General features: G+C 47.0%; 1 protein-coding gene and 1 long non-coding RNA gene across 2 annotated transcripts in view; both read right to left on the reverse strand.

The window, feature by feature from the left end:
* Positions 1-311: 311 nt before the first annotated feature.
* The window catches only part of CD58 (CD58 molecule), a 33,290-nt gene continuing 7,221 nt past the window's right edge, over positions 312-26,380 (reverse strand). Inside the window, exons 2-6 of the mRNA XM_039841299.1 lie at positions 19,714-20,004; positions 11,908-12,171; positions 5,486-5,560; positions 3,374-3,410; positions 312-590 (exon numbers count right to left, since the gene is read on the reverse strand). Of these exons, the coding sequence (XP_039697233.1) occupies positions 581-590; positions 3,374-3,410; positions 5,486-5,560; positions 11,908-12,171; positions 19,714-20,004 (677 nt within the window). The 3' untranslated portion in view covers positions 312-580. The remainder of the gene's footprint in view (positions 591-3,373; positions 3,411-5,485; positions 5,561-11,907; positions 12,172-19,713; positions 20,005-26,380) is intronic.
* On the reverse strand, positions 5,591-11,901 carry LOC120585088 (uncharacterized). The gene is made up of 2 exons (XR_005648218.1): positions 8,803-11,901; positions 5,591-8,114 (listed from the first exon to the last, which is right to left on the reverse strand). It is a non-coding gene; the product is annotated as an uncharacterized LOC120585088 (long non-coding RNA).

Raw genomic sequence — 26,380 nt, forward strand, 5'->3', positions numbered from 1 at the left:
TTTACTACCAGTGTGAGGAATAAGACAAAGCTCCCTTCTCCATCCGGGCCCTACACGGCATTTGGATGGTGGGGACGTGGTCTTTTCAAGAGAAATAGAAGACACTTGAGTCCTTGCCTCTTGTCAACAGCCATGGACCCCATGAGTGAGTGAAAGTAACTTGGTCCATCTTCTTCACTCCGCTACTGATCCTGCAATGAATTATTTTTCCTAAAGAGAAGCAGACTATAGATCGGAGCAAAAAGCCTTCACTTCCTGAGGTATGTGACAATTTTTCTAACTTAACAAAAAAAAAGAGCCAGACCACCTAGTCACTTATATACATACTTGTATTTATTTACAATTTACATATTTTTACAAAATAAATGTATAGAAATTCATACAGCCCAAAGACAGAGTAATGCTTTTTGTTTTTCCATGGATGTTCTAAAACAATATTTCTGATGAAGGGCTGCTTCGGGTTAGATTTCCAAATTACCTCAAGAATGATGTAATACTTGAAATATGGATCAGCTGGTTTTTTTTAAAGTTATTTAAATAATTTAGTAACTATACATCTGATTTCATCTTCTATCGCCAATTAACTGGAGCTATAAAAAAAAAATGTATCATATTAGTAACTTGTAAAATGCAGTCAATCTGCGGTAGAGACCAAGAATCCAAATTACCCTCCTATTCTAATATGAGTTGCCCTTTTGTAATACATCCATCAAAAGCAAGGGTGCTAGGGAGCAGAGATGGAGGGAGCCTGGTCTTGAGCCTGCATATGATGGTAGCTGGAGTCCCACCCGAAGCGTCACCTTCAGCGTGTAGCACTAATTAACGATCCTGTCTCCTCAAACCAACTCAGTCTTGGAGCATAACTGAAATTTCCAAACCACAGAGCTGACACCGAAGGGCCTCCATGTAAACTGTCACTCTTTCTAGCCTTTATTTCCTTCTTTGCCATGTGACTCTCCTGGGAATGGTTTTCTTCCCACCTCAACCTCTCTTCCTGTTTAGTCACCTCTGCGGTGATGACAGGAAGTCCTGCGTTATCGCAGAGAATCAGCTAAAACACAAAGCTACAGCCTTTGCCCGAACAAGCCCCTTCACAGAGACTCCATTCCTTGGCGTTCCGTCTTCCCCACAGTATGGATTTCCACAGACCGGACCAGACCAGACCAGACAAGTTCCCAAAATATCTGTACTCCGTGGGTAACAAGCGTTCACAAAAAAATGAGTGCTGTGCTCATTTCAAATGAGGGGTTAGGTAAAGGCAAGTAAATTAGGAGTTTTCCTTATGAAGAATCTCGCAGTCACTGTTCAGGATCCCGCATGGGTCCGTGATAATGGGTGCTGTGAAGTTTAGAGCGGGGATGAAGTGGGCGCCTGCAGTGGACTTCTCAAACGACTTCTCAAACGAGTCCCGGCCGGCACGGCGTCCCTTCTCAGAGCAGCCCCTGGCAGGACGCGGCACTCCGCCACCGGCCCAGTCCCCCGCCCTCTCCACAGAGGTCCCCTCCCCACCCCACAGCCTCAGATTCGTGCACTGCCCAGGAGTCAGGCCGCGTCTCCGGCTCGCCTGCAGACCGAGCTGTCACCTGCCGCTCTCTCCTCTCAGCGAAGTGGGGGACTCCGCTCCCTGTCTAATTTGGTCGACCTTGTGATGTTTTCCAGACATGTGCCATGAATGAAGAACACCAGCGCCCCGAGAAACTGTCTAAACTGGACTGGGCGGTGAGACGTGTGAGATCATGTCCATTCTCCCTCAGATATCTGTTATCTACTCGGCTGTCCGCAGATACTTCAGATTGGGTTTAGCTCTTCCTGCCACTGTCTTCAAGGAGGTGTGACTGCTCCCACCCGCTCCCACCCGCTCCCACCTCTTCCCACCCCCGACGGCCTCCAGCTTCTTTCCCGATGCTCAGGGCAGCAGTTACTGTCCCAAAAAAGATGCTCCGCCATCTGTAACTACAGCCCAATACCCGAAAGCCACTCCTCCCATGAGATGCTGGACAGCACTGCCAGGTAACGCGCCTGCATCCCAAACTCAACCTGTCAAAGCACAAATCCATCTTTTTTTCCTCCCAAAGAAGAGCCCTGTCTGACTCCTCTGCTATCTCTGGTAGTGCCACCATCTCCTGGGCACCCAGGGTCAGAATGCCTGTCGCTTTTGGCTTCTTCCTTGAGGATTACTAGTAATCATAATACCTAACATTTATTGAGCAATATTAGGAGCCCGTCACTATTCCAAGCATTTTACTTATATTAACTTGTTTCTACGTGTTGCTATTTCTATGCTATTTTTACATATACCATCATTGTGACTTCTCCGCTATCGTTATGCCCATTTTCCACAGAAGACAACTGAGGCACAGAGCGTTGAAATGACCAGTCTGAGGCCTGTGAGAGATGGAGCTGGCGTTTGCACCCAGGGACTCTGGCACCGGAGCCCGTGCGCCCAGCTGCGCTTCTCCACGCCCTCTCAAACCTCGCCCTCTGCATTCATTCCGCCGATTCAGGCCCTCTCTGTTGGATGGATTATTCCATTTATCGACCCACCTGTGTCCCTCTCTCCAGCCTCCTGTCCATTAACTCACCCTACCTATGCTTTGCCAGCAGAGCGATCTTTCTATAGTGTAGCTCTGCTCAAAAATTCTTAGTGGTTCCCCCGAAAAAAAGACCCAAACCTCTTGGCAAATCTCTCTGTGTCTCGGCCCTGCCCAACCTGCCGGTCCAGCCCCACCTTCCTGTAGCCCCCTGGCATTTGCCACCCCAAAGAGGATGGCTCGCTACTTCCCATCCTGCCCTCTGCAGCCCTAAGCCCTTACTCTCCCCCTCATCCCCCAAAGCCCAGCTCGTGGCCCCTGCCTCCTGCCACCCGTGCGACCTGCCGGGAGGGGTCTCCCGGGGCCTCCTCATGGCAGTGTACCGATGACGCTGCCGCTGTTAATAACGTTTGTGTCTTATCTTTTGTTCGTGATACAGGCCCAGCTCTGACTCTGGCTCCTAAGGGAACCCCATCCTTGGTCCAATTTTCCTGGGATGGGAGAAGGAGGGATATTGTGGTGGTAAACAGTACACCCCTTGGTCTGAAGCCCGAGATTTGCGTCCCAGCTCTACCACTTATTAGCAACGGGACTTGACTCCTCCGAGTCTCGCGTTCACTGTCTCTAAGCGGTGCTGACGCCCCCGTGCGAGGCTCACGGGGCCTCACTGAGATGGCATAGTCCCTGGCACACGGGTGGCGCTCAGTGAATGCGGTTCGCGCGTATCTGCTGATGTGACTGGTTATTGTTCCAGGCAACTGACGGGCAAGCAGAATCTGGCTCCCCAATAATAGGCGCCCGATACCAGGGCTATTCTGGCACATGATCTACAGGGTACTTACTTGGTACTTCCTGCGTTTCCGTTGTATTTCCGAACACCTACAAATGAAGACATTGTCATCTCAGTTAACAAACTGCAAAACGGAAGCTGAAACCTGGAGTTGCTAATCGCCTTTTAGAGACCCGCATCTGGAGAACGCTACACCACAGCCCTGCCGAGCTGGCATCTCCTGCGCTCCTAAAGGCTTCAATCAAATTGGCTGCAGACATGGTACTAGTGTGGTACATTGTGTGGAATGACATGGGCCCTTAGATGCCAAATTGGCTTTTTTCCAGTCAGGTTTATAAATCTAGTGTGTATTTTGTATTTAGAGCACATCTCAGTGTGGACCCCCACATTTCAAGGGCTCAATAGGCACATGCGGCTCATGGCTACTGTTTCAGACAGCACAGGTGTGGGCATTAGGTTACCAAATAGATGCATCCGTTACCTGCCTGTAAAGCATCAACCTTAGCCTGGAGCTATTCTAGTGGTCCACCAGCCTAGCCCCCAGGCTTGACCGAGCTCATAAAGGTGTTTGTCAAGGACAACTAGCTGCTGGAGCTGTTCACAGCTTTTGAAAGCTCCATGCCAGACACCTCACCATTTCCCAATGAATGGCTTTAAAGCTGAGATGCTTGCCGAAGTAATTATTTTTTTAGATCGATTTTTTTTTTTCAGGTTATATGGTATTATCAGTACTGACCACTGCAGTAATTTTCTCTCCATTGAATGAACTTTTTTTTTTTTTTTTTTTGTTAAATCAACCAGTTGGCGTGGGGTGTGGGTACTCAGTGGTACTTTGCTTCAGGTATTCTGGTAAAAGACCTAAGACAACACCGAGTGGGAAATGATTTTGGTTCCTGGGGACCAGTCTGTTAAAGAGATGATTAACTATAACACTACTATTTAGGGGTTAAAATTAACTTTTTTAAAAAAAAGATCTGAGATCCCCAAATATTTTACTTATTGGTAATGATGCCTTAAAACTTTCTGTAGCTAATTTTTTAACTTGTTTAGAAGAGAGCTGACTGATAATCTACTACTTAGGGGTCTTCATGGTATTTGCAATCTATAATATGAAAACGGTATCCTCGGGAAATCATAACCTAGGGCTAATATCATAAGATAGTCTAGGTCTATCTGACCACTAAAACTTTGGGAAATGAGGGAACTGTTCCCTATCTAGGTTGTCCAATATGGTAGCCACCAGCCATATGTGGCTACTGAGAATTTGAAATGCGGCTACTGCAACTGAAGAATTGGATTTAAAGTTTTATTTCTAATTGATTCAATTTTATATATCAATCGCTAGATGTGGCTAGTCCCTACTGTATGTATTGAACTGTGCAGGTCTAGGGAAATGGGAATTTAGTTTGTGTGGAATGACATGGGCCCTTAGATGCCATCACCTTGCAGAAAGCTTACTTTTTAGCACTCCCTGTGGGAATGACAAATTAGTCTTGCAAATACCCTTTTGGTGAAGGCTGATATGGAAACTGTTGGGGCTTCAAGAACATCTGCTCACATGTACAGCCTGGTCGATGTCCTTTGGGACTTGGGGAAGGGTTTCTTGCTGGGTCACCAGTTCTCCGGGGCATATGGGTTGCTTTCTAGGTTGGCCCAGGATCTCTGGGGCGCTGAGGAAGGCTCAGGAAGGCAACACAGGTAACGCCAGATAATTATTACTCACTCTAGTCACCCAGCTCAACAGAAGCTCCTTCCTACCTGGGGCTTCTGTCTGAGAGGTAAGACTCAGATAGTATGGCTATAGTGGCCAAGAGTTAAGGTGTCTTTTGTAAAATCTGTCTTGGAGACCAGAAGTAAAACTATATGGTAAAGTGGACCACAGACAGAGGGAGGCTGTGGAACAGGTCCCAGGTATATTTGGCTGTGTCCCCTGATGTAGAGCATGCCGTGGCCTGAGGAGTCATTCTACCTTAAAATAATGCAGGGTCTCTGGAGGAACCTGGCACACTCAGCAACCCAGACAAGTAAAACGCAAAAGTTTCTGTTTCTTTTGAAATGCCTAAAATTTCAAACTTTGTTTTCACCCTCGAACTATTCCTTTTCTAGACTTTGAAAACCCCATTTGAGTATGAAAACATTATTTTTTTAAGGAAAGTACACATACATTTCATAAACGGCCAAATCGAGAGCAGTAGTAGTAGTAATGCTGCTATAAGTCCATACCGAGTCCTTGAGTGATCTGCAAAAAAAGAAAGACAATTAGCTCAACTGATCAAAATAGAGATACGGTAGATCCTCTTTATTTGCAGATTTTATATTTACAGTTTATCTACTTGCTAAAATTTATTTGTATTCCCCAAATCAATAGTCACAGCACTCGTATGCTCATTCATGGACTTGTGCAGAATGGCGAAGCAAACCAGCTGCCTGATGCGCACGTCCCAGCTGAGTCTGAGCACAGCAACAGTCCGCCTACTTGCTTCAGCTCTCATGCTATAAACAAGTGGCCTACTCACGGTTGTGAGTGCCACATCTTTCACATTTTTGTGTTTCTTGTTGGAGACTGTACCGTTTACAGTGGTCCCCGTGCATAGCGCTGCAATGCTGTCTAGTAGCCCTAAGCGCAAGAAGGCCGTGAGGTTCCTTAGAGAGAAAACATGTATGTCAGATAAGCTTCATTTAGGCATGAGTTACAGTGCTGTTGGCCACGCGTTCAATGTTAATGAATCAAATATACATATGCATATGTAGGTATATGTATCTATGTGTGTACATAAAACAAGTTGTCTTTAAACAGAAACACAGAAAACAAGATTAGATATGGATACTTTGCTGGACACGTTGTGACCAGAGGCTGGTAGGAACCTCTAACCCTGTATTTCCCCTGGGAGCAATAGTTCAGAATTTGCTAGTTCTGTGTTCACAGTGACTTTACAGACTATAACCACTGCGAACAAAGAGAATCGACGGTATTTCTAAACAAACTGGTACACATAAGGCTGACACACATGTCAGGCCCGGTGCTGTTTATGAAAAGAAGCAAACGTCCCACTAGAAGCTTTATGCTCGGCCATCCCTCACTGCCAGTGGAAGCATAACTTGACATTGTGAGTTTTGTGGGGCAATTTGGCAGTTGTGCATGACGAGCCTTGAAAACGTTCATCACGAAGCAGCTGGCCGTGCTAAGTGATGGGCCTGTGGTCGCGCTGAATCATTACAACAACGTTCGGTGAGCGCTTCAACCTCTCGGGGCCTCAGTTTCCTCATGGGCTCACTGTAAACAGTGAAATGTGTCTATCTCAAAGGGCAGCTGTCAGCATTCACTGAGTCCGTACATTTAAGAACAACTATTAGCCATCGTCACTAACCTACCTGAGTCGTTAGATGCCACTGGATCTCTACTGACATCCTCCGGCCCTGCGATTCCATTTCTAAGATGTTAACCTACAGAAACTATCCGTGAGGTGCCCCTCCCCCTCTCCAGAAATATGCAGAGATTTACCTCAGCCTGACTTAACAATATCGGAAAGCTACGACAACCTAAACGTCCCCAACAGATAAGGACGGCATGTTCACGAGGTGGGCTCTATCCAGCTCCTCACGCTCCAAAGGCGGAGGATCTAAGGGCACGGCAAAGCGATCGCCCCGCGCTAAGGGAGGGGAGTCCCTCATGGTGGGTACAACACAGAGAAGAGAGAAGGGTGAGGAGAAAGAAAACGCATGAAGAAATGAGAACGGGAACATTCATCCTCTCCTCTTGTTAGGAACACAGCTGGGTTCAAACGAATAGGCGGTCACCACTGGCTGGATCTGAGAGGCCCCTGGCCACACACCGCTGGTTGTCCCCAGAGCCATTCTCCTCTCTTCCGTAAGAGAACTCAGCTTTGCAGCTGGACACCCCGCCACTCAACTGAAAAGTTAATCTCTCAGCCTTTCGTGCCGCTAGGTTTGACCACGTGACTAAGTTTTGGGCAATGAAAACCAAGAAGGCTCGGGTGGTCTTTCTTAAACGTCTAACAGGGATATGGCAGGCCACTTCTCCCCTTCCCGAACCCCGAAACAGCCGGGAAGGCAGCAGGAGCTGGGCTGCACCTGGGCTCCTCACAACTTCATAACAATGGTATGCCCAGGGCTGCCGACCTCCGATTTTTTTAACATGAAAGGAGAAATCGACGTTTTTAAGCCACTGATACATTTTTAATAGCTGAATCTAATGCTGATGGATACAATCCCTTCCAAACAAAAAACAAAAAAAACACCTCTCTCATGTGATGATGCCAGATGCTGTCATCACTTCGGGACCGCAGAGATTCGGGGGAGACGACGGCGACATGAGTTCTTAACCCTCTGCTCTTTCCCTCGGCCTGTCCACTGCGCTGACAGCTGACCGCCCCCTCCTGACATGGCTTCCGAGACACCACGTTCTTGGGGTTTTCAGTCTCCTTTGCTGGATCCTCTTCCTCTTAACAGCCTTAAATGCCAGAATCCCCTCTGGCATCTGCTCTCTCCAAGTGACCTCATTTCGTCCACGGCTTTACGTGACCCCTACACTCTATTTATGCCCCAATTTGTATCTCCAGCCCTCACGACTCCCTTGCATGTCAGACTTGCATGTCAGAATGCCACCCTTGACGTCTCTGTCCGATACCTAGTGGTTATCTCCAATGTCGTGTCCCTGACGTGACTCTGTGTTTTCTCCACACACCTGCTGTTCCCCTGCTTCTCGGTCTCAGCGACATAAGTCATCCAGTTGCTTGGGCCAGTCACTGACTGCTTATAAAGTACTCTGCCTCCTGGGACAAAGCACAGGAAATCCTCCTGACTCTGTTCTCAAAATGTCTCCGAACCGGAACCCCTTCTCTCAACCCCCACCACCATCGCCCTAGTCCAAGACACCCATAGCATCTTGCTTAGACAGCGAGTTCCCAATTTAGGTGCATACACCCAAGGGAGTACATAAGACAACCAATTAGGTACAAAAAAAAAAAAAATCTAGAACCTCTATATTTATTATTTATATCATTCTTTAAATGCTTTTTCGATTTTGTGTGTGTTTTAAGATGGCCCTCGTTATATTCCTTGGGCAGCACGCTGTGGCAGAAGGCCCCACTGATCCCCATTACCCAATCTTCTCTTTTTCTCTGGCAACAGAACTGCTGAGTTGTAACAGGGCACGTGGCCAGCCAACCAAAGATGACGGCTCCCAGCCTCCCTGAGCCAGGCATGGCCACAAACTCTGGGCTGATTCCCAAAGGGAAGGACCGCGCATGCTCCCGCTCCTCCTCCCTTCCCCCGTGCTGTGATGGAAGGAGTCACGGGAACCCTTGCCTGGTTGACTCCAGAGAATACAATTTAAAACAAAACAAAACAAAACAAAAAAACGGGAAAAGATTATTTAACACACAAACAAAATGCAAGATAAAGTGCCCGAGTTACAAAACATAAATTCCTTTGGTTCGATGATCGCACCGCTGTTTTTACCTTCCGATGGCTACAGACATCGTCCCTGCAAAGGAGTCAGGTTGTCCCTGTCACATTGAAGACACCATGGCAGAACCACCACATGCCCCACTACGCAGTGAAGCTCCAGCAACTTATGTGAGCTAGGGCTGTAGGGCAGGACAAGGGAGACAGGTTGGAATGAAAAGCAAAGCAGACTACAGGGGAACAGGCCAGTGGGAGGATGCTGTTGGCCCGGTCACTCTGCTATGAATCATCCCCGGTATGTGCTACACGAGGCTGAGTCCCTTGGTACAATCACACGTAAACACAGACAATCCAGTGACCCCTAAGCGTTCCCAGGCAAAAAAGGGGGAAAAAAATACAGAGAAGCAGAGCAGAGAAAGGATGGCCGCAAGAGGCAGGTCACAGACCAGCAGAGTCCAGGTCCTCAGTTTTACAGATGGGCAGAGAGCACAGTTTTTAACCAAAAGATGGGGAATGCTTGTAAAACATTTCCATGCCGCTGTCATACCTAAAAAACTAATTAAACTCAAATATGCAGTATTTAAATCTGTCCTATTTTTTATTTTTTTGTTTGAATCAGGATCAATAAGGTCCGTATATTTCAATGAGTCAATATGTTTCTTACATTTTTGAATTTCTAAATTCCCCCATCACCTCTCTTCCCCTTCTATTTTGTTGATCCATGGTGCTACAGAATTCTCCGCAGCCTGCACTATCATTTACACAGTATGGTTTTCACTAGCCAATTCCTGTGAATCGGTCAAAAATTTTTCTTAATTTGATTTATTTTGAGACAGCATCAGGATGGTGTCATGGAAAATAAACTCTGGAATTCGAAGACCTACGTTTTAATTCTATTTCCATTACTTAAGTGACCTTGGTGAAGTCACCCCACCTAGTTGAACCTGTCTCCCCGCTCTTAAGTAGTAAATAATTCCTGTCTGGCCAGTCTAGGAAGGTGTTGGTGAGAAGTAAATGAAACAGAATCTGGAAGGGTTTGCTAAGGAATGGTAGGCTAGTCGATGTGAATTACTATGCTTCATTGATAAAGCATTAGAAAGTCTGCATAAAAAATCGACACTTAACAAGATCCTGTATTTAACTGTACATCTTCATGGATTTATATGTTATGATGTATGCAACTCCATAGAATAGTATTCAAAAATCATAATGGAGGGGGAAAAAAGAGACCCCGGCCTTTTATTGTTGCAAAGTCCCATTTAGATCATTGAGTTCAGGTCCCAGATTTGCAGAAAAGAAAAAGGTCTTTTAATATCTGGTTAGTGGAGGCCAAGGAAAGGAGCCCAGATATGTATCTCCTATGTTGATACCCTAAGAATTATCTAGCAATGTTTCTCAAACTTTCAAAATCTACAGTGTAATGGGAACGATCGACAATGTGGGAAATGTAAAACAAAAACAAGATGAATCACGTTATTTAATAACAAAAAGGATTTGTTTTCAAATTCCTAACACTTCACTTTCATATCAGTGAGAGGGATGTTATCAAGACGATCTTTTCTCCAGGTGTCTACAGGAAAGAGCATTTTACGCCAGCATTCGATTCTAGCGGGAAAGGTTAACTGAAAACCGCACAAGGGCAAAATGCTTGAAAATCTCTTAAACTGCTCCATATGAGTCTATAACGGACCTTATTCGAAAATTATTTCCTGCAAGTATTTTGCCTCCTGGAACACCTGAAGCTTTTCGAGATGGTACTGTGCTTGTTTCTTCCACACGTGGTCACCTTCCTTCTGCTTGTCGGTGACGTGCACCGCACAGCCAAAAGCCAAAAATCACACTGGTTTGGTTTTCTGTCATTCCTGTCATAAAGCAGTGACCTGCTAGCACCCGGATTGCATTTCCACACTACATACCTTGGGTATCCTGCAACACCCAACAGGCGATTTAGTAAAGGAATGTTTGCTCCAAGCATAACAACTATCATTAACTTTGCAGCTGGTGTTTAAATATTCTTGAGAATTGTGTGACTTGGGCAAATGGCGACACTTTTGTGGGTTTGGTCTTTTCTCTGTCTTTAGTCAGTGACAAACCGGAACTCATTTTGTATTTTTTCTGCAAATATTTGTTTGCTTTATCGGAGAAGTTACACTACTTTGTCTGAAAATGAAACTCTAACTTGAATGGCTTTGTGTCATTATTTGAAGTTTCAAAAAGTACGATACACTGGAGACTTAAGGAGACTAGCTCACTAATCAAATAAAATTCGAGTTTTTTATATTCATTATATTCACTAATTGCCCTTTTCTGTTTCAACTGCTTGTTTGGGAAAAAAAAATCATGCACACAATCACCATATCCTAGCCCAAAGAGACTCATTTTCTCTATTTGCTCCGGAAATCCTATTCACGATACATAATTATGATATTATTCCAAATTATAGTCGATACTATAATTCACCTCCTCTTTTATGTTTTAATGAACTACCTTCAAATCATTGATCCTTTTGTTTATAAACTGAAGATGTCATGTAAAAAAATAGGTAATAAACTTGCAAACTACAACGTGCTTAATACTTAACGTAAAAAAAACAACACAGGCGAGACAGATTGTCATGAGATGAACTGAGTGTTAGCCTAGACAAATATATCCAATACATATTCTTGTAGTGCATGTGCAGTCTTTGAGAACTTAATGGTTATTAAGACTATCATAAGTAGTATTGTAAATGGTCAAGAGCATGTGCCCTGGAGCCAGATGGCCTCATTTCAAAACCGGGCTCTGCCACTTCCTAGCTGTTGACCTTGGGCAAGCAAAGTAAAACTCCCTGTGTCTTGGTGTCTCCCCATAAAATAAGAATAAGCACTAGTATCCAACTCATTGGGTTGTAAATTAAATAACACATGTATTTAATTTACAGGAGGAGTAAATTAAATAACACATGTATTAGGATGGTGCTGGACACAGAGAGTGCTAAAAATGTGAGCTTTATATCTATAATGGGGTACCTATGAAAATTTTAACTACTTTTCCATTTTGAATTTGTGAAATGTATGTTAGCTGCCATACCCGAGGTTTGAAACCCACAAACCGACACTGGTCCATGAACCCCATTTGTACATAACATCTCTGCCATTGCACATTTAGTTATTTGCTCACCTCCTGGGACACAGGTTTCCAAAGCGAGTGATGATGTCGCGTTGGATACTGGATTCTCAATGGTACACTCTATTTTTTGTGAAAGGTCATCTTTCTTCTGAAAATGCATCGTAGGTTCTGAGCTATTGACACACTGCGCTGAAGAGCAACGCCACGAGTATCTTATTAGTTCTCGATGAGTTGTGTAATTTTCTGGGATCGAGCAAGAGACTGTAAAATTTTCACCACACAATGTACAATTTAGTGTTGGAGATGGAAGAGGCTCTGGGGAAAAAAATTTAATAATTAGTACAAAAAAGAGTAAGACTTAGATTCATCATCTGCAAATTTATGAAGAGCTCCCAACTTCTCTGTGAGTTTGAAGAGACAGGCAAGCCACACCCTTGAGTACCAATGGGAGAGAATTCTCTTCTTCTGGGTCAGACCTACCTGCCCCAATTCAGAAAACACACAGGCCCCAAATCTCTTATCTTCAATCCTGAAAGCCAAAAGATTTCACACAAGATGGTGGCAAATCCTCACCTGAACTGACATGAGGATTTATAGTTTTTATTTTTCTCACTGACTTCAAATATTCATTATCTTTTACTAAAAATAGTCACAGGCTTGTGTATAAGGTGCCCCCCATTACTAAGTGAAGTGCTTCTTAAAATACATAGAGGAGCTTTATAAATGTCTTATCGCTGTGTTGTAGGTGAAATTAATATAATGTATGTCACCTATAATTGAAAAAATCAAAATATAAAAATTTTTAAAAAATAAACAAAACACATAGAGGAAATCATATTACCTTTCTAATGTCTAAAAAAATGTCTAATTCCAAAAGATATCTGACTCGCAAAAGGTGCTGTGGGCTGGCTCTGGGAATAGGTGGAATAAAGCGTGGCGCGTGTCAGACACCTGCCAGCCCCGAGACCTCATGCCCAGCTTTCCTCCAGGAAGCACCCCCTACTGGCTAGGGCAGCCTGGACCGGCACACAGCAGGTTCAGACGCTTGTCACCCTGCATCGTCCCTGCCCTCTAAAATCTCAATGCAAATGAGTTTATCCCATTGGTCATTTGCCTATCTGTTAATTCGAATGCCTTCTTGCATCTCTACTTTCTCCCCAAAACTAATCATCAGAGATTTGAGAAAACATGTAAATATATATATGGAATACCTACACACACACACACACACACACACACGCGCGCGCGCACGCGCGCGAAAGGTCATGAGAGCATCCAAATAAAATTTCAATACATTATAAACATCTACTAAAAAGCAAATTACACTGAAGTTTATCAAGATGACAGAATAATATGCTGTTATTTAAAATGATATTTTCTAAGACAAAAGGAACACTTAAACTCCGATTAATAATCTAAAAATGAAAGAGTCCAACTCATCTCCACCCCGACCTGCTCCCGAACCCCGCCTCGCTCAGGTAGCCGCCCGCGTGTTAGAAACGCACACCACACACGACTTCCCTTCTCGCTCGGTTTTTTGGTTTCGTCTGGCTCACGTAAGTCGTTACGTGCTGCTTTCAAGTTGTTCTTCGGTTAAAAAAAGTTCCATCTTTTTTTAAGCACTGAAAATCTTTCTCCAAGTTCAGTCTTAAGCAATAGACTGATCTCCTTCGCAAGGGTGAGGACGTGCTGCAGGCGACTGCCGACTGGAGGCCCAGAGTCCTCCTCCTCGGCCGCCTCCAGTCCCTCCGGCCCGGCGCACCCCTCAGGCACTCCCAAGGAGCCCCACAAGTCTCCAGGATGGCTGGGAAATGGAGACCACTGTTCTAGGTGCTGCATTACCTCTGCCCGCCTCTGCGGGGAGGCTGGGCATTTCTCAGCGGCAGAAAACCAAGCTTCCTGCTTCCTCAGACACGGTTCGTAGAAGCCGTTTTTCAAATATCAGTGCACGTGGAAATCACCAGCGGGCAGGCAGGTGTTAAAAATCAATCCATCGACCCAGGTGATTCTCGTGTGCTCTGTGTGTTGTTATGGATTCTAGGTTATTGATCTAGTTCGGCCAATGTCTAGTCTTTCATTGAACACTTTCTAAATCGAACGGAGGTGCATCATGAGCCCCCCGGACTGTGCGTCTTTGGGAGGTAAAGACGAGGTCTTATTATTCACCTCTTAACCACAGCACCTGACATAATATAAGCCACACAGCTGGCACCTCAATGAGGAGGACAGATGTTGGAAAGATGAAGGGATAGATGGATACATCCAGAAAGGCGGTCTTTAAATTACTCTCTCCACTCCATAAAACGTCAGTTCCCCAATAGCTCACCTCTACAAGGGAGTGGTACGCTGGCTGAGAGCATGGCCTCGGAACTTGACTGCCCGGGTTCATATCCCAGCTCTACCACTACTAAAAGCCACTTGGCCTTGGGCAAGGTACTTAATCCCCTGTGCCTCGGTTTCCTATCCTACACGACAAGGAAACACATAGTATCTACCCTACGCAACTGTGATGGGGACGAAATGAGTCGCATGGCTAATAATGCATACATGAGCGATAATTATTAGTATAGCGCCTGGCACAGCGCAAGTGCTTAACAAGCACTAACTGTGTGGGAACACCAGGCCAGCGAGGCGAGGCTCCCCAGGAGGGCGTGGCATGGCCACAAGAGTCGCCGACCGGGAGTCGGGAAGAGCGTGCCGTAGCCCTGACTTGCTGTGTGACCCTGGGCCACAGCTCTCGTAAGGTCCGAGACTTCTAGGAAGTCATCCAGCCCAGACTCTCGCTCTACAAGTGGAGAAACCCATTGCTAGTCTGTCTCATTTTCATCCGTAAAAGGGGCGATAATACTCTATAAGGTCATCGTAAAGGTCAAGTGGAACATGAAAACGCAGGGAAGGGAGACACGCGAAAGTGCCACTGTAACCTTCTGTGTGGTTGGGGCCCCTTAGCCACGGAGAAGCTCTCTCTGGTGGTTTCATGACTCTACCACTGCCACATGGCAAACCGGGAAGAGCTGAGCTTTGTCCGGCGTCTGGGACAGAGCTTCCACACCTCCGACCTCTCCGTCTGTGATCCTTCACATTCTCTCACTGCCCATGGGACTTATCACAGTCCTATCTAATACATTTGAGTTACATCTGTACCTCAAGCATCATTAAACAGGCAAGAAATGTGCCGACTTCATTCCCCAAAACAACTTACTTAGGTGAATTATAATTAATTCAGCTCACTACTCTGTAAGAAATGAGAATTTCTTATACATATCTGGTGGCATTTCCATTAACTTTAATAAAAAGACATCACCAGCCCAGACTATTTAAGGAGAGAGCAGTTAATTCTACTCAGGTGAAAGTTACCAGTGCCATAAAGGTGGTATAAGGATGTGAAAGAACTAATAAACACAGCTGGTGGAAATTTTAAGGGGACTTTGAGGGGAAAAAGGAAAGCCAGATGTCAACCTAAAACACAGCAGGAAGTGGATGCCCTGAATTTAGGAAGTGCCAAGAAATCCCCTCTTCGAAAATACCCTTTCTGAAGGTCTTCCGTTAGGTCTGGTGTCTCCGGAAGAATACTCAAATCTAAAGAGACTTCCTCATTACTAAAAAAGAAAAAAGTATGACCTATCGTTTTGTTATTCAGGTATAAAACCTTGAGTCATCTTACGTCTTCATCTTAACGTCTTTTTGTAAAAAAAAAAAGTCTAAATATTGTGGGCTCTTGAAATACCTTCTGATTTTTTCTTTCCAAATATCTACGACCAACACCTCTGTCTACCCGAAGAGTCACAGCGGCTTGTAACTCGGCATCACCTCTCTCATCCATTGTGGATACCTACCATGTGATTAATCTTCCAAAAATGTATTTCGTCAAATCGCTTCCCTGCTCTGGTGCTGGATGGTGGCTCCCCACTGCTAAAATCCAGACTTCTGAACCGGGACCTGAAGTCTCACGTGTAATATGGCCAATGTCACTGCCTCTGAGGGAAAGTCACCTCCCCTGCGGTTTGCTCCTGAGGCCTTCGCTTTTGTTGAGACGCCACGGCACTTTGAAAAATTACACTTTTCAACATTTCATCAAGTTTAAAAAGAGAAACATATTCAAATGTTTTGAACTCAGTTTTACAAACGTTATAAAAAAGCTCTAAAAACGACTTCGATTCTTATCTAAATTCCGAATCCATCGTCTTTGGTTTGCTTTCCCTATGAACTAACTGCCAGATCGCCCAACCTGCAGGTTTTAAAGATTCTCCTTCTTCAAACACAGCTGTTGGTTCTTCTAATAAGACACCTGGACACCTCAAGGAGCTACATTCGTTTCAAAGGAGCTCATCACCTTCTGCACAAACCAGCCCCCCAGTCTGAGAGCTCCCATTTCTGTCGGCTACACACCCCGCCCCCACCGCCTACCAGTCACCCCGTTCGATTGCTTTCATCGATACAACAAATATCTACTGAGTGCTTATGACTTATTCAAGTTCTTTGCTGAGCTCTGGGGCTACAATGGTAAAAGAGAGAAATGCTCTCTTCCTCCCCGAGTCGCCAGGGGACCAGGTAGATGAACTGGTCACAGCTGCTCGCCAGCCAGCTGCCGCATCCTGTTCCACTGGGACAACCTCCGCATGTAACTCGGCATCACCTCTCTCATCCATCCAGGGGAGCTCAGGCTGTATCGGACTTGCTGCCTCTTCTCTGCCCCCTGGATACTGTCTGGCACCCTTTGCCACCAGTGCATCTTCCTAAAGCGTCCTTCGGCACAGAGGACGTCAGCCTAGAGCCACACCCACCTCTAGGATAAAAGTGAACCTGTGACCTGGCGGAGGGGAGAGGTGGGTTCGGACTCAGCTGTGAACGTGCAAGGCCACACAGAAAGGGCACGGGCGTCACCAGGCCGTCCGAGAGCAGCACGAGGAGGCCACAGGGCGACCTCACACAGCCTCGCAGGTCGCCGTGAAGATTTCAGCTTTGACTCTAAGAGAAGTGGGGCCACTGGGAAGTGCTGAACAGACTGAGCGACGTGCTCTGACTTCGCTCTTAAGATCACGCTGGCTGCTGCGTTTAAAAGTAACCGGTCGTGGGCCAGGATGGGAGCCGCGAGGCAGACTAGGAAGCAGCAGCCCTGGACGAGCACCAGAGGAAGTGGTGAGAGCTGGTCGGGTTCTGGTTCTGTTTTGAAGGCAGAACCAAGAAAATTTCCTAGTCAAGTGAACATGGTGTTCCAGAGAAAGAGGAAGGTCCAGGACGACATCCATGTTTATCCCAACCGAGAGGACAGAGTGGCCAGTAACCAAGAGGGGAAAGAACAGGTTTTTGGGGAGGAACACGTTTTAAGGGGGGATCACGAGCTCACTTCTGGACATATGACATTCAAGGGGCCAGTGAGGGACCTGACACAGAGCAGGTAGAATGGGGCCCAGCGCCCATCTGCGCTGCAGCTCCACGGGGTGCGCTGCCAGCACCGCGATGATATTTAAGCCCGGACAGGGGGTGAGCTCAGCCCCCTGGGTGTGGACGCCGGCAGCGAAGGGAAGAGGCCCAGTGTTACCGGGAGACGAGGGAACCCGCAAAGCGGACTGAGAAGAAACGGTCAGTGAGTGTTTAAAGGGCAGTGCTCTGTGTGCCAAGCGAAGTGGGTGTTTCAAAGAGGAGGGAGTGACCGGCTGTGTCGAACGCTGCCCCGTGGTGGACAAAGACGTGGTCGGACAATGGGCCGCTGGGTCTGTCAGAGGTCAAGAGCAGTCTGGGCGGAGCGGTGGGGACAAACGCCTGTCTGGAGAATGTCAGACGTGAACGGGAGAAAAGAGTTGACAAAGGGCGAAGACAGGCAACTCCTTCCAGAGTTTCTAGAACGAAGGCGGAAAGCGGTGGCAGCGGGAGGGGTCGAGGGGCCACGAGCGGGCTGCCGGTGACGGTCCTGACGGTCGCAGACTTGCGTACTGGCAGGGGGAATTCCCGGGCCGGGATCCCAGGGTGCAAGTGGGGCGTTCGGCCCCAGGTGGGAACCTCGAAGGCTCAGGAGGAGGAGGACTTCCGGACGGACACACGGGCTCCGGCGCAGGCGACTGGCGACCGGCGCTGAGAGCCTGCGGGAATCCCCTCCTGACTGCTCCCTCTCCTCGGGGAAACAGGACGCAAGGCCGTCAGCTGAGGAGTGGGCCGGGGAAGGAGCCGTTCGAGGTGTGAGAGGGAACACGAGCGCTGGCAGAGTGGGCGCACAAGGACCTGGGGACATGCCGGGCTGGGCTGACGTAAGTGATCAGAAATTTAAAGTGTGGGATGATGTGTTTTTCCACAGCTACAAGAGTGTGAACACAGGACAGGAAGAACATTGGACCGTACCTGGCTGGACTGACCACATGAGCATGACCTGCCAAAAAAGGAGCAAAGAAGCCACGCGTGTCTGCACCACCGTGAGTCCAGTGAGCAACCACGGCCCTGGGGCTGCATAAGGAAGGCAGGGGGGACATCGGGTGGCTAAAGGACCGTCAGCCAGCAGAGCAGAGGAAGTGAGCTTCAAATCCAAGAGGTGGGACGCCTGACACTGACACCGTGGACGGACAAGTTCTAGGTTATATCCGTGGGGAAAGGCGAGGTAGAGTGGAGGACAAGATCGTTACAGGAGAGGAGAGCGAGGGCTGAGAAGTCAGGATGTTAGGAAGAACTGCGATTTAAAGGTTACGATCACCAAGCAGTATGACAGCAGGAACGTCAGACATAGTGAAAATGAACCAGGCACTAAAATGATCAAGAAACACTGGGGTGACATTCACTGCAGCATTACGTGTAGCAGCCAAGACATGGAAGCAGCCTAAGTGTCCACTGGTGGATGAATGGATGAAGAAGTTGTGGTAGATACATACAATGGAATACTACGCAGCCATTAAAAATGGATGGACCTGGAAGGCATTATGTGTCAAGTGAAATCAGTCAGGTGGAGAAAGACAGATATTGTGTGATCTCACTCACACGTGAAATCTAAGAACAAAAACAAAGATGAGGGGCGAAGGGTATGGGGAGGGAGAACTGGATGAAGGTGGTCCAAAGGCACAGACGTCCCATTACAAGACAGATGAGCAGTGGGGATGTCACGTACCAACGTGATGTGATGAGAACAGCTAACACTGCTGGAGGATGAAAAGGCAAGTTGTTAAGAGAGTAAATCCTAAGAGTTCTCATCACGAGAAGAAAATTTTTTTTTTCCTTTTTTCTTTTCATCGTACCTAGATGAGAAGACGGGTATTAGCGGAACCTACTGTGGCAATCATTTCACAATATAAGTACATCAAAGCATCACGCTGTACACCTTAAACGGCAGTGTATGTCAATTATTCCTCAATCGAACTGAAACGAACACACACTGGGGTGTACCCGCACGCCTCTACATGACTGCAGCAAAGAAGGAGCTTTAGGTAGGAGGGAAGGAAAACGACCCGGAACCTGTACCCCATCTCCGGTTCCAGTTTAAAGTGATACGGGGGGTGGGGGGACCCACCCTCTGGGTGGGCCGCAGGAGGAAACAGGAACTCTAATTTACAGAGCACCATCGTCAGTGGAGCTCCAAGAATTCTGAGTTCATTGCTGCCATGACATCCTTTTCCAGAACATTCTAGCAAGACAAGTGATGCTGCTGGCAGCAGCTCTGCCCAACTAGTGCTGTTCTCCACACCTCTGTCACATCCTCCCCTCACCCAGTGCATGACAGGGAAATTCAGAGTGGCTCTGTGTACCAGAAAGGCAGGAAAACGCGGACTTCGTGTGATAAGGAATTATTTTACGTCTCATAAATCACTAATTTGTATTGGTCGCTTAAAAAAGTCGGAAAGTTGTCATTTTAGAAAAACCAATTTATGGAATACTCACCAAGGACTTTAAGATCAAGTCTGATCGTCGTAAGGCCCAAGATTTCCATTTCATACTCATCTTCGTCTGATAGTGTTAAGTTGAAGATGATGAGGTTACCAGATGTACGGTTTAAATAAACTCTCCCTTTAAACGGTGGGTAAACACTCTCATTATAACCTGTCTGCCAGTGTATGACTTTATCTTTGCCTTTTTTCCACATAATTTCTGTAAATGAAGAATTCGGTGAATACAAAGTGACACTCCCGTTCACAACTCCATATATCTGCTGGTTGTCACAGCGGGTAGAACCTAGAAGGGAAAAAAATTGATTAGAAAACACAACGTGACTGTCGAAAATAGAAAACCATCTTTTAAGATGTTCTTTGGGGGGAAAAAACGGTTAAATCTAGTGGTAAAAATTATTCACCAGCTATTTTTTGTGCTAAGCGGACAAACTGCTGACCGAGAGCACAGGAAGAAGAACGCCGGCCGTGCGGAGTTGACTCTTGAATGGGGATTTGGGACCCACGGCAATCCAAGTGGATTCAACCTTTACGGAACACCAGCTAGATGCCAGGCACTATGGGCGATGCTGGAAATATGGCAGCAAAAAAAGACAGGTATCACTCCAGGCCCTCGAAGACTCTCACTTTGTGGAGAAGACACTGAGCAGGCAAGGAGAGCCACCTAGGCAAGGGCCCCCCTTCCCCCGGAGGTCATGCTGCAAGTGACACAGGACAACAAATCACTGAAGGATCGGAAGAGGTAGTCAGCTGAGGGCTGGGTAAGGACAGGGAGGAGAGGTGATCATACAGATGGAGGAAGCAGCGACTTCCAAGGCTGGCCCTGAATCAAGAAGGAGCTGGCTGTGCTTGAAGAAACACAAGCAGTTCCAAGTGGCCGAGCTGACGACGGGTTAGGGAATGAGGCTGCAGAGGCCGGCCGGGGCCAGAGCGCGGTGTGTGTGAGTGGGCGGCTAGCGGTGTCAGTTAAAACAGATGCTAAGTGTTTGGAACTCATCCTAATGACAGCCGTGGAAAGGTTTTAAACAAAAGACCGACATGACACAATTTAAGCTTCAGCAGGCCGGCTGTGGAGTGGACAGTGGCTGATGGGCGCAAGCATGGAGGCGGGAAGACCAGAACAGGTAGCACGGAGAGAGGCGTGGACCGGACAGACCAGGCAAGGGAGAGGAAAGAGCTGACGAGGACTGTCAGGCCTCCTTCTGGGCTGATAGGGGTGCCACGGAGATCGGAAACAATGGCAGGAAGCAAGTCAGGAGCACAATGGAGATTATGGAGATTAAGGACCGCGGACCAGTACAGCGGCATGCTGGCGCCTCCTCCAGCTGCCTCCCATGAGCCACCGTTAGCATCTCTGGCTGACTCCAGTCGGATCATCCAGGTGGGAACGTTTCAGCGAGGCACTGACTAGGGCTTCAAATCACGGCCTCCCACCCGCTCCGCACCAACCCGGTTATGAAAAATTTACTACCACCACTAAGACCGGCATATTCTTGATACCCCCAAATGGGTTAAAATGCATCCTGCTCCAGTCTTGAGCTTCTTATTAAGAGAGAAGAACAGCTGTTAAGGGAAAGACATTCAAGATAAATTAAAACTTGCTAGAGGTTTTTGCCTAGTAGCAAACGGGGTAATTGAAAAGGCGCAAGAAAAATGAAGACGATTGAAGAGAACAATTGTAGGCAACTGCGTCCAGTACTTTCAAACTAGAAGCAAATATTCCTCATTCGTCTCCTTGCAAGGATTTTTAGAACCCAGCTCCCTTAGTTAAGGGACACTGACCTCAAACAGACACCAGCATCCTTCTGATGCTTTGCCAATTATACACTCTCTCTCCCACTGAACAAGAGTGGGGAGGTAGGTGAAAGGAGCAGCTCACACACCGCAGTGGAGGCTCGAAATGCCTTGTGAGTGAGTGAGTGAGTGAATGAGTGAGTGAATGAGTGAATNGGAGGTCTACTTGTTTCGAAGAATTTTGAATGATCTTTTCTTCTTAAAGATATGAGGGTACCTAGGACCTATGTGTAGAGCCATCATATACCTGAAAACAACTTCGATTTCAAATAATCCGTTGCAGTACCCTCACAGGACAACATCATCGCTCCACATTTTTGCTAGTTTTTATAGGGCTTCGAGTCAGGAGAACTCAAATATTTTGCGGATAAAGTGTCTGATGTTTGATTTGGAAAACATAGTCACCATAATTATCGGGTGACTAAAAAGGGATCCTCTCCCAGCCACAAATTCCTCTGCACATTTTAACTTGATTTCTGAGAGTTAGATCGACAACTACTTTTAGTTTCTTCAGTGTAACTCTATCCATGAGGCACTGTTGGGGGGGGCTCTACAAACAGGTATTCAGTGAATCCTCTTAAAAACCACATCAGGCAGGTGTCATTTTTAACCCTGTGTTGCGGATAAGGAAACAGAGACACAAAGCTTAAGTGAGTTGCTGGAAAAGTGGTGAAACTGGATTAGAACCCAGTCTGACACCAGAAAGCTCTTAAGCACCGTTCCTGCTTGCTATGGGGCATACGGTGGTCACACACAGTGGGCGGTGTGAGACGCGATTTCTCGGGACACAATTTCTAGACTGTTCTGGAACGGCACATGTTGATCGAGTCAAGCCACACCGGTTGGGAGTCAAGCACACCTCTGAAACGCAGGTGAGGCACCACGCTCCATGGTCCCCAAGTCACGGAACGCCAGGGCTAGAGCAGACCTCAGACCACAGGGGCCCGTGCTCATCCCCAATCGCACCTCTTGAACGGAAGGAAATGGAAGTTTGATTCGGCAAAAGAGTCGCGAACCCAGATCTCCAGAATGTTACGTGAGAACCCAAGTGCACTGATTTTGTTTTGTCTGATGATTTTGTTCCAGTGTTGTGTTTCGGTTTTTTTTGTTTTTAAAAAGATGTTACGGAGGAATACGAGACAGGGTTCAATAACGAAAGACCATGAGCAGTGAAGTTGAAAGGACGGCCTAAAAGTCTGTGCTTCTCACGCATGATGGAAAATAAAATGTGAGATGTGGAAAAGTGAGAAGGGGGAGGGAACAAGTGAGAATGAGATGCGGGGGCGGGGGGGGGAAGGAAAGCCAGAGCCAACAAACCTGCACACTCATGCTGCGCACATCAAAGAAGTTAGGAGGCAACACAGTGAACACGTGTTGAGTGAATTAACTGATTAAAACACAACTTCAGTGTGGTCCCAAAAGCAGGGCTTCAGGACAGAACAGCAAAATCCGACAGTCACCTCGAACCCTGAGCTTTGCAAGACCCCTAACTGCCATGGAACCTGGCTGAGTAACCACAAGAGGAGAGGTACAAATGTCTGACTGGAGCCGAAGGATAAATGACCCGGGACCCCTCTGACACATGCAGTCAACAGACTCCTTTGAGTGGGGAGGTAGATGGGGTCACAGGGGTCAAATATGTGGCGACAGAAAGAAATCTAACTATGGGCGGTGAACACACAATGTGATATATATGCCTTACTGTTGAATTATACACCTGAAACTTACTGGATTTTGTTAACCAATGTCACCCAAAAGAGCAACGACAAAAAACATCCAGACCCCTTTCCTTCCCCCGGCTGCTGCCAACACTAAAGCGAGACTGGAGGGTCTCCCGGCCCCATCCCTGTCTCACTGCGGCTCCTTTCCAGATGTTCCTTTTGTATCCTGCTTCCCCTTCAAGTTGAACTGGGTTTCACCCCCTAAGTGTTGTGGGTCTCAGGGCATTGTACCAGTCAGCCTGTCCCCGGGTTAACAGCCTGCCTGTGGTCTGAGGAGATGCAACTTGTAACTTATGTCATTTCCCATAAACAAGCAAACCACTCTGGGAGTTAGAGGTTTTTCTTAGAAATAAACAATGTGCTTTTAAAATACTTCTTTCTCTCTCTCTGACATCTTTAGGGTTAATAAGGCCTGCAGATATTAGCAGTTAAGGTAAAACTTATTTGATGCAAAGAAGAAAATCCCCTACAAGTTTCAGTACCCGAAAATACAAATCTTGGTATTTTCCCCTGGATGTATCACATTGCAAGGATGATTCAGTTGAAGCCTCTATCAAATCTGGGGCAGCCACAGGGGCTCAGGACTGCAACCTGTTCTCTCAGGCTCTGCACCACGGCTCACTTTCAGCCGACACCCATTTGAGGACTGGAATGCTGGCAGTCCGGGACACAGGTTCTGTCTGCACAAATGCCCACACATCGAGAGTGTAAAAGAGTGGCATTCTTCTAAAATGACTAGGACAGTGTCTTATTAATTTCACAAATATTCTCATGTTAGCCAGACCCCGTGTCTCAGTTTTTGGGTCGCAATGTGCTCACCACCGTCTTTTTACTCATCCAGTCCACATGAGACCTAAGCCAGCTCGGCCTCAAGAAGATTTGCAGCAGCAGAACCATTCACTACAGGTGAGGCTTTACCGTGTGCCAAGCACTTGTCCTAAAAGCTAGATCGATTGACCTCCCTGCCTCCCTGCCTCTCTTCATCCATTCGCTCCTCGACGCAACTCCGCGAGGTAGGTCTCAGTACTCATGTTTTTATTCACCAAATATTCATGGAGCCCACCCGACCTCCCAGGCACAGCAACACGCGATCAGGATAGAGCAGTAAACAAAACCGGCGGACGCCCCCGCCCTCCCGGAGCGTACTTGACAGCTGGGGGAGAAACACGATAAATGGAAAAGTAAGTATCTTCTACGATGGGTGGTGTTACCTGCTACTGAGAAAAATGAAGCGGAGTGTTTGGGGGGAGGCGAGTACTCACGAGGAGGGGTGCTCCTTCGTGGGAGGCGATCACAACTGGCAAGTGAGCAGGGCCCCGAGCAAGTGCAAGGGGGTGAGTTTGGGGATCCCAGGACGCGCACGCCACGGGGAGAGCCACCGGGTCACAGCGGAGGGGACCCGCGCTCAGGCAGGTTCAGAAGCTCACCGAGGTCGCTCAGCGTGGGTGGGGCGGAGCTGGGGTCCCCACACAGCAGCCCCGCCCCCAGCCTGCGCTGTGGGCCCCAGCGTGCCATGCTCCGGCCTTCCCTTGTCGGTTCCAGCCTCCTCCAGTCCTGCTCCCCGATTTCTCCGTTTCCACGATGACTAAAGGCAGAAGGCTGCTGGTCTTGGCTACAACGCCACTGCTTCCCCGTCTCGGTCTACTTCAGGCTGAAACTGCAGCCCCCTGACTCCCTAGAAGCAATAAATCCCCTGCCCCCCCGCCCCAGAAACTCCCCAGAACTCGCTTTACACGTGCGCCCTCAGCGGTCAAGCCGCTCCTCGGCTCCTGGATGAGCTCATCCAGGATTCAGATGCTAGTTCTCTGCATGGACTTCCTTCCGAGCCCTCCCGTCTTCCGTCAGGCTGAGGTACTCTCCCTTTTATCCCTTGTCCTTGTACGGCAAGTCCTTCTTCCCCGAGGTGTTTCCCTGTGCTGTCACTAACCACATGTGGCTTGTGAGCACATGAACTGTGGTCAGTCCAAAACGAGATGTGCTGTGAGCACAAAATACTAACCAGACTCTTAAGATTTAGTACGAAAAAAAATGTAAAAATCTCAAATTTTTTTTTTTTATATAGAAAAAGTAAGATTTATTGAAAGTACATTTTAGAAGGAGACGGGCCAGGCCAGGGAAGGCTGCGGCCCTGTGGAATTTGGGAGGTGAGGAGATGAGACAGTACGCCCCCAAAGGGAGGGGCCTGTTTCCAGCCAGGAATGCTGTAACCTCAATTTTTTTTTTTTTTATAGCGACTACATGTTGAAATGACAACATTGGGGCTATGGTAGGTTAAATATAATATAATAGCAAAATTAATTTCACCTGCTTCATATTTTGTCTCTGATAGCACCCCCTAGCCTGTGCCTTCAAGGTACTCACAACCCACCATGCTCAAAAGCCACGTTTGCCTCTGACTCTTCTGGTCGTTGACAGACTATATCTGAGACCTTCGGCTCACTCTGGGTAATGAGGTTCTTAGCAGACCTATTGAAGACTCTGTGAGTCTTTTAAAATCTGTTCTCCAAAGTCCGATTGGAGGTATTTCACTATTGATCATTTCATTAAAAATTTTCTTTAAAATCTCTTTTATTTTCCATTTACTCAGTTCATAGTTGAGAAACGAGTACAACTAATGTACAACACAGCCTAATTAGTTTCCTGTTATTTTCTGAATGTGTATATTCATTTCTTTTTTTTTCTAGTTTTTAACTCTCATATGGGGGAAATGTTCAAGAAACTACAGACCAGTGAGCCCGATGGAAATCCAGATACTAATCTCAACAAGACATTTTGGGCACACTATGAAAAGAAAGTGAAGCTTCTTCCTTCATCGTCACGCTATTTTTTAAAAGGCAGGGACCATTAAAGAGGAGAACAAAATACAGCAGGGCTGTATCTCCTGAGGACAAGCCTATCAGAATAGTGTGGTTCCCTAAGATAGATGCTAGGCTGACAGAACGGATCAAGGTCATAAAGGGTAGACCACTGAACCAATGGCTCCCGGTTGGGGACAGAGAGTGGACCTGAATTTATTTCAGTCATTCTGGGCAAGAGGTTCCCTCACTTGCACTTTGAACCTGAGTCCCTAGGCTAAGAGCTCACCAGCACAGGCACTAGCAGCCCACCTGAGAAGCAGAAGGCCAAAGGGCACAAGGGACCAAAAAA

This window comes from Pteropus medius, unplaced genomic scaffold (genome assembly GCF_902729225.1).
Source record: "Pteropus medius unplaced genomic scaffold, Ma_sr-lr_union100, whole genome shotgun sequence".
Taxonomy (NCBI): domain Eukaryota; kingdom Metazoa; phylum Chordata; class Mammalia; order Chiroptera; family Pteropodidae; genus Pteropus; species Pteropus medius.